General features: G+C 40.1%; 1 protein-coding gene across 1 annotated transcript; it reads right to left on the bottom strand.

Annotated features, from left to right (window-relative positions):
• Positions 1 to 1,799: 1,799 nt before the first annotated feature.
• Positions 1,800 to 5,431, bottom strand: LOC113009772 (MARVEL domain-containing protein 3-like). Its single transcript, XM_026148301.1, has 2 exons — positions 5,187 to 5,431; positions 1,800 to 3,305 (listed from the first exon to the last, which is right to left on the bottom strand). Exons 1-2 carry the CDS (start codon positions 5,407 to 5,409, stop codon positions 2,647 to 2,649), a joined length of 882 nt encoding a protein of 293 aa, XP_026004086.1. The 5' UTR covers positions 5,410 to 5,431; the 3' UTR covers positions 1,800 to 2,646.
• Between the last annotated feature and the right edge of the window lie 2,671 nt (positions 5,432 to 8,102).

Raw genomic sequence — 8,102 nt, 5'->3', positions numbered from 1 at the left:
GTAAATTTTATTTTTATTTTTCGTGTTTTGCATTTCTTTATTCACTAAATTAATATGAGTCCATGATTACTTTTCATAGTTGTAAAAACCTGTAGAGTAAGGAATGAATAGTCATGGTGAGATCTTTTCTACATCACACTACATGAAATATTGCACAGCATTATTTTAGAAATCCCTCAACACCTTTTGAAGATTTAATGTACATTTATGTACAGTTTAACATACAGATGTATTTATTCCTCACTACTGTTTTCTAAAGGCTTAGTACAGCAAACAAAGTTTTGGCTATAATGGCACTAGCCATGGATGCTTGTCTGTCCCGCTGTAGTTAGTGTAAACCCATAATCAATGCAAGTTTTTCACTGGAGCTACAAACAGTCAAAGCTTATATGCAAACACACATCCTATGTCTATAACTTACAGAGACAGTGTGAAATCAAGTTTCAATTATGCTCTTAATTTATCATGATGCTTTTCCCCCCTCATGATTAAATGCACTGCTATTCTTGTTGTTGTGATGCGACACCATTGTTTCAAACATTTTGCCTTTATAGAGCCACTGTGATCTGCAAATTATAATGCAGATGTAATATCACTAGACTCATGGCTCACTTGTACTTTTGTTGTTCCTGCTAATCTGTGATGTTGATAAACCAGGACAGAGGTGTAAAACTACTCCAGCAGCAGATGTGGCAGCAGTTTCTCTTTGAGTATCACATTATTATTTGAAGGAACTGCACTTTTACTCCATTGCTGTAGTTAAATACAGTGGGGCAAAAAAGTATTTAGTCAGCCACCGATTGTGCAAGTTCCCCCACCTAAAATGATGACAGAGGTCAGTAATTTGCACCAGAGGTACACTTCAACTGTGAGAGACAGAATGTGAAAAAAAAATCCATGAATCCACATGGTAGGATTTGTAAAGAATTTTATTCGTAAATCAGGGTGGAAAATAAGTATTTGGTCAATAACAAAAATACAACTCAATACTTTGTAACATAACCTTTGTTGGCAATAACAGAGGTCAAACGTTTACTATAGGTCTTTACCAGGTTTGCACACACAGTAGCTGGTATTTTGGCCCATTCCTCCATGCAGATCTTCTCGAGAGCAGTGATGTTTTGGGGCTGTCGCCGAGCAACACGGACTTTCAACTCCCGCCACAGATTTTCTATGGGGTTGAGGTCTGGAGACTGGCTAGGCCACTCCAGGACTTTCAAAATGCTTCTTACGGAGCCACTCCTTTTGTTGCCCGGGCGGTGTGTTTTGGATCATTGTCATGTTGGAAGGCCCAGCCTCGTTTCATCTTCAAAAAGTTCTCACTGATGGAAGGAGGTTTTGGCTCAAAATCTCACGATAACATGGCCCCATCATTCTGTCCTTAACACGGATCAGTCGTCCTGTCCCTTAGCAGAAAAACAGCCCCATAGCATGATGTTTCCACCCCATGCTTCACAGTAGGTATGGTGTTCTTGGGATGCAACTCAGTATCTTCTTCCTCCAAACACGACGAGTTGAGTTTATACCAAAAAGTTCTACTTTGGTTTCATCTGACCACATGACATTCTCCAATCCTCTGCTGTATCATCCATGTGCTCTCTGGCAAACTTCAGACGGGCGTGGACATGCACTGGCTTCAGCAGCAGAACACGTCTGGCACTGCGGGATTTGATTCCCTGCGTATGTGTGCGCTCCACTGTGTGACAGCAGTGATGTCATGGCTGGCACAGAACAGGGGAACACAAACAGCAGGACAGGCGCTCAGACTTCTGTTGCCCCCTAATGACAGTCGATCCAGCTTTTAAATGGAATCATAGTCTGTTTAATTACAGTAGATAAAATGCTGCAAACTGGTAGAAAAAAAAAAAACATTAAGCAGTGTACATGTTACTATTAGAAAACTATCTCCAACAGTAAAACAGGCCATTTGAAGATTTACTCAGCGATTTAACTTACACAAGCCGGTCATGTTCAGCATTACCTGAGATAACTGACACATTTGAGAACAAAGTTACATTTGGATAGAAGATTTTTTTTTTTTTTTTTAAAAGACACATACAAAAACTTCTACATAAAAATTGACAAAAATGAGAGGGAATGTGCATAAAAAGCCAACATAATACATTTCATTTTCTGAGCTAACTAACAATATGTGGGGCTGATGAATGATGGCTGAGTCTTCACTTTATTTTCTAGTTCTCTCCATAAGTGGAAAAGCTTTAATATTCATCCATGTATTACAGTGCCTGAGGGAACGACATTAAATTCACTAAGTACTAGGCAGGTTTAGTTGTCATACATTAGTTTTAGTGTTCAACTGTACTGTTTTAATCCCAAATGTATTCTAGCTATGCAAGATTTTTCTTTTTTTTTTTATCCAACTAAGCCACAGCAGCACATTAGTGCTACCTCACTGTACTGTTTATGTCCCCTGATCCACAGTCACTTTTGGGCAGTAACACAGAAGTAGTTTATACTACAAAGTAGCTGTGTCCATGTGGAGACGATGAAGAGTTGTAAGTTTAAATGTTTCCTGTGATCCGTCTGTCAGTCTTACACATTTGGAGCCAATCCTCTTTGAATCAGTTCAGATGTCATTGTAGCAGAAACTAAAGTGTCCCCTTAACCACAGTACACAAGTCTCCCTCACACAGATGTGGTCTCGGCCCACAGCGGAGCCCTCTGTGGGTTGTTCCGATCCTGCTTTTTCTCCTCTTCCCGCCGCTTTTGTTCCTGTAGGTAACGCTTCACGTGCTGAATGGTCTGGAAAGTGAGCACTGTGCCAGCAATGTACAGAATGGCGGTGATGAGTCCGAACAGAGCCACAGCTGCATCGGCCCCACTCACGTTACAGTTCATCCAGGTGTAGCCGTTCCGCGAATACAGAATCTCCCGCTGCTTGCACACATCTGTGGAGTTGACTTTGATCATGAAGTGCAGGTAGAGGCCGACAGCCACCACATACACCACTGCGCCCACCGCCTGAAAGACCAGCGCTCCAAACAGGAGCTTTCGCGACATCCGGTGGGGGGGTTTGTTCCCAGACACCACAAACAGCAGTGAGACTATTCCAAAGGTGAGGCTGAAGGGGATGCCGCCATAGATGCTTGGTGCCCTCATTTGGTTATACTGCATGTCTAGTTCTCGTAGCTTCTGCAGCTCAGTACCCTCAAAGTTGATGTTGGAGTTGAGGTTGAAGCCGCCCATGCTGGCTGCCGAGGACATTCCCGACGTAACCATCTGAGCTGCGACCACACAGATGAGGACCAGGGCGTTGGTCAGCACAGCGCAGATCAGGATGATACCTTTGTCAGCACATAGAACAGGCATTTGAGTTCATTTTACAGAAAAATCAATCTTTCAAATCATTTAAAAAATAAAAAAAAACAAAAAAAAAAACAGCACCAGCGTTTTGTGGTGAGGCGTCCTGATTTTTTTATTTTTTTTGCCTCATATGATCATTAATTAAATATCTAAGTTTGGAAGTGGTGCGCAGACACATACAGTTTAGGGCTACATTTGATTCAGCTCTTGGCACTGAAACCAATTTAAATCAAATTTTAAAAATACTCAAAATAACCCAACAACAAAAATAACAAACAAGTCTGTCCCTACAGTCACCAAATGTGTTTAATAAGAAATGTCATGAATAGTTGCTACAAACCATCCTAGAGGTTTGTGCTTGGGTGAAATCTTATAATTTAATTATTCAATTACTTAGCACCAGTCATCAGGTATCTGTGCTGTTGTCTGTTTGTGAATCAAGCCTACCAGCAAAAACTCATAACATTAACACTGCCATCACCGTGTCTATGGTCACTTATTCCTCAAAAAGAAAAAACAACAACAACGAGGGTCAGGGTGAGAGGCTCAGTCTAAAACCAATATGTGATGTCCATCTTTTATATATAGGATTTCTCAGCTACCGCTACTCCCTCACTTTGAGCTTTAAGTATTTCAAAATGTTGCACTGAAGCTTTTTACTCTACATGTTAGAATTGATTTATAGATGTTAATGCTCACTTTTAAAATATGTCTGTGTGTAGCTCCAAGCTATAGAGCAGTTTGAGCCAGTTGGCAGTCTTACATTCTCAGGTTCTAAGGGCTGAGGCTTAAATTGAAAAGTCATCATACTTGCTTTTATTCTTCTTCTTACTTGTACTTCTAGTTATTGACATTTGAACTTTTTAGCTTCCTGATTTTTCTCCCGAGTACTGAAATTTTTGATCTAAAATCAATAAGCTGTTATGCATCAAATGGGCTTCAGAGAACTATAATGGTGGCACTTAGACTTTATTTGACTTGAGACCTAACTTCAGCTGTACATTTGAGGTCTTTATTAGTGTTCTCACAGGAGAAAACTAATCTGTGAGGCTCTGATTTCAAGTTCCCAGCTTCCCAGAATAGTGTTCCTCTGCCTAACCTCTGAAAACAAAGTTGAGTAAACACATGAAAACCGGTCAGTGCAGTTTTCATAGAAAGAATGAAGTACACTGAAACTCAAGGCCGCCAGTTTTATTTCACACATACAGTACTGTGCAGAGCTCTTGAGCAACTCCTCATTTCGTCATACTTTGCTTCCAAGAAGCCAGACTTTCTCTAAATGTTTAACCTGGCATCCACATACGTGGACATCACACTTTGGGTTGTCTCGACCAAAATACTAAATTTTGCTCTACAAGGGCCTGATATCCACATACAGGGACGTTATACTACGAATGTCCTGATATGTGGATCTCATTTTTCTCAGAAAAAAAAAAAAAAATCACGTCATTCTTTGTTCAGGTCTTAGGAGGTTAAAGTGCTCTTGGGCAATAGTTTCCAGGGGCTTTCGGAAGGTATTTCAAAGTTGTTGGTTTTGGGGGTGGGGGGGGGTTTAAGTTGGACATTAACATACCACAGGAATGCTTTTTATAGAAAGAAACCATTTCTTTAGTTCAATCTATTACAAATTTGGTTACAATTTTACAGACATATAATAGTATATAATAGTATATAATAGTCAATATTTGTGCTCAACAAAATATTGACTTTCAAGCTCATTAGATTTGTACAAACTGGTTTCGTCTTATATACTGTATTTCCATATACACTTCTGGACATGTTTCAATAAATCACTGTTGTTTTTTTCCAAGCAAACTATAAAGAGTTGAGGCTTTTGCACAGTACTGGACATCCTGACCTACCTCTTCTGGAGCAAATGTAGTTCCATTTGGAGTCACTGTGATTCACTCGTTCCCGTGCATGACTTGGATGTGAGTCAGCTTCTCGGGGGTAATATGGGGGTGATGAGGAGGACCTGAAAAAGATAACAATGAAGGAAATCATCAACCAACTAATCTGAAACACTGACAGAAAGGCCAATGAGACAGGAACATGTGTTTTTAGCCTTTTTCTGCCTGAGTCCATTTTTCAGACATTTTAAATGTCATAACAAAATTATAAACATGGTTAACTGCAGAAATAGAATATTTTCCCTACTGACAAAATGAATTTAAAACAAGGTGCTTTTAATGCTGTTTTGGAGCTTTCAACAGACCTTTCTACAGCATGTAGTTTCCTCATTTAATTTAATTTCAATTCAGTTTTATTTATACACCCCCAATTCACAACAACAGTTGCTCCAAAGTGCTTTATATTGTTAGGTAGACCCTACAATAATACATGCAGAGAAAAACGCAACAACCATATGACCCCCCTATGAGAAAGCACTTTGGCGACAGTGGGAAGGAAAACTCCCTTTTAATAGGAAGAAACTTTGAGCAGAACTAGACTCAGGGATGTCAGCCAGGTACCAAATTTCCTTCCTTGCTTCTGAGAACAAGACTAATTGTTAATAATTATTGTTATTTTTTAATAGTCTCCAAGTATAACAATAATATAAATCTTTTCTATACTAAAATAGAGTGAATCACAATTTGACAACTACTGTGAAAAGGCAGTAATTAGAAAGATAAGTGAGAAACAATGGTAAAACACATCACAGCAGCCCTGCCCTGCAGCCTGGATCCTCACCAGTTTGCCTACAGAGCAAACCAGTCCACAGAAGACGCTGTAGCCACAGCACTCCATGCTGCCGTAACACAACTGGAAGAGCATGGGAGCTATGTGCGAATGCTTTTCGTGGATTACTGCTCAGCTTTTAACATCATCCTTCCACACAAACTGGTGGCCAAGCTATAAGACCTGGGGCTTCTTTACAACACCTGCATGTGGATCAACAGCTTCCTCTCGGGCCGTAGACAGAGAGTCAGAGTTGGCCATCACACATCCTCAGCCCTAAATCTCAGCACTGGCTCACCCCAGGGCTGTGTGCTTAGTCCACTGCTCTACTCTCTCTACACACACGACTGCACTCCTCTCCACCAGAGCAACCTCTTTGTGAAATTTGCAGACGACACCACCGTGGTGGGGCTCATTTCCAGGGATGACGAGTCTGCATACAGAGACAAGGTGGAGCAGCTGTCATTATCGTGTAAGGCCAATAACCTCCTCCTCAACACTTCAAAAACCAAAGAACTCATAATAGACTTCAGAAGGAAAAAGGCAGAGACCCAACCACTATTCATTAATAGGGACTGTGTAGAAAGGGTGGCAAGCTTCCGCTTCCTGGGAGTCAACATAGAGGAGAACCTTTCCTGGAGTGCGAACACCTCCGAGCTGCTGAGAAAGGCCCAACAGAGACTGTACTTCCTGAGAATTCTCAGAAGGAATAACATCACACAGAGACTGCTGGTGTCCTTCTACAGAGCCACCATTGAGAGTGTTCTAACCTGTTGCATATGCATCTGGTACACTAGCTGCACAGTGGCTCAGAGGAAAGCACTCCAAGGGATCATTAACACTGCCCAAAAGATCACTGGCTGCCCTTTCCCCACACTGGAAGATCTACACCCGCTGTCTTAAAAAAGCCCAAAACATCATAAAAGATACCTCACATCCTGGCCACTCCCTGTTTGAACTGTTGCCCTCAGGCAGACGGTACAGAGCAATCAGTGTAAGGACTAATAGGCTCAAACAGCTTTTATCCAACTGCAACAAAAAAAAAATACTGCTACAAAAAAAATGCCAATCACGCCACTCTTGTATTAATCTGTGTGCTGACTGAAGCATGTATGTGGGAATGTATGTGAATGTTTGTTGATACTTCTTATTAGCACTTTAAGTATTCCATTTATTTTATTATTGAATTTTGTTTTATTTATATGTTGATATCGTTAGGGATGATGCAATGATCGGGGACCATTTTTAATTTCGTTGTACCTGTGACAATGACAATAAAGATTCTGAAAACAAGTCCTGATACACTGCCAAATATGAACTCTGGATTCAGTACTGGAATTCAGATTTTTATGGCACCAGTGGACAAAGTACTCAGAAAAAAAAAGGAACAAAGCAATATAACAATAATGAATTACAAGTCAGTGTTCCTCTGAAAACCTTACATCTCTGAGGCTTGAACCATGAGTAAATTGGGGATTGCTTTACTAATACAATAATATACTGTAATGAAACCAGCAAGTGAGAATTGAGAGCAGCATTGGGTTGTACTCTGATGTAACCAGAAGCAAAAGATTCATCAATTATAACAAGACTGCAAACTCTAACTCACAGTAGAGCCCATAGGGATTAATAAAGTCTGGTCCATGACCAAAAGAAAAATTCTTTCAAGTTCTTGGACTGGGCTCAACAAAGTTTGGAAAAGTGGGTTAAAGTCATTTTAAACAAAACGTTTCCAAACTTCAGAATGAACACGTCTAAGCTTGTCCAGTTTCCTATTAAGGTCAGTTTGAATGTTTCTGAGCTGGTTATAAAAAAAAAACAACAAAAAACAAAAACGTTTTTATGATTTTTTTGTTGTTGTTAAATATTTGTGCAGACGTACAACAAATATCAATCCTCTGTTGCTTCTGGGGCTCCCCTTGCCACATTCATAGTGGTAGAAGTAGAAAAGACTGAGGGCAGCTGCAACTTTTTCTACAGTGTCCTTCATTACTCACAGGCTACATGTTATCTTTTGATGAAAAGACATGTAAATAATTGTGCTAACAGTACAGCTTACATTTTTTCACTAATAAGGACAAGACTACAACATTCATTTT

The sequence above is a fragment of the Astatotilapia calliptera genome, chromosome 17 (genome assembly GCF_900246225.1).
Source record: "Astatotilapia calliptera chromosome 17, fAstCal1.2, whole genome shotgun sequence".
In the NCBI taxonomy this organism is placed as follows: domain Eukaryota; kingdom Metazoa; phylum Chordata; class Actinopteri; order Cichliformes; family Cichlidae; genus Astatotilapia; species Astatotilapia calliptera.
This window is presented reverse-complemented; position numbering and strand designations above follow the sequence as displayed.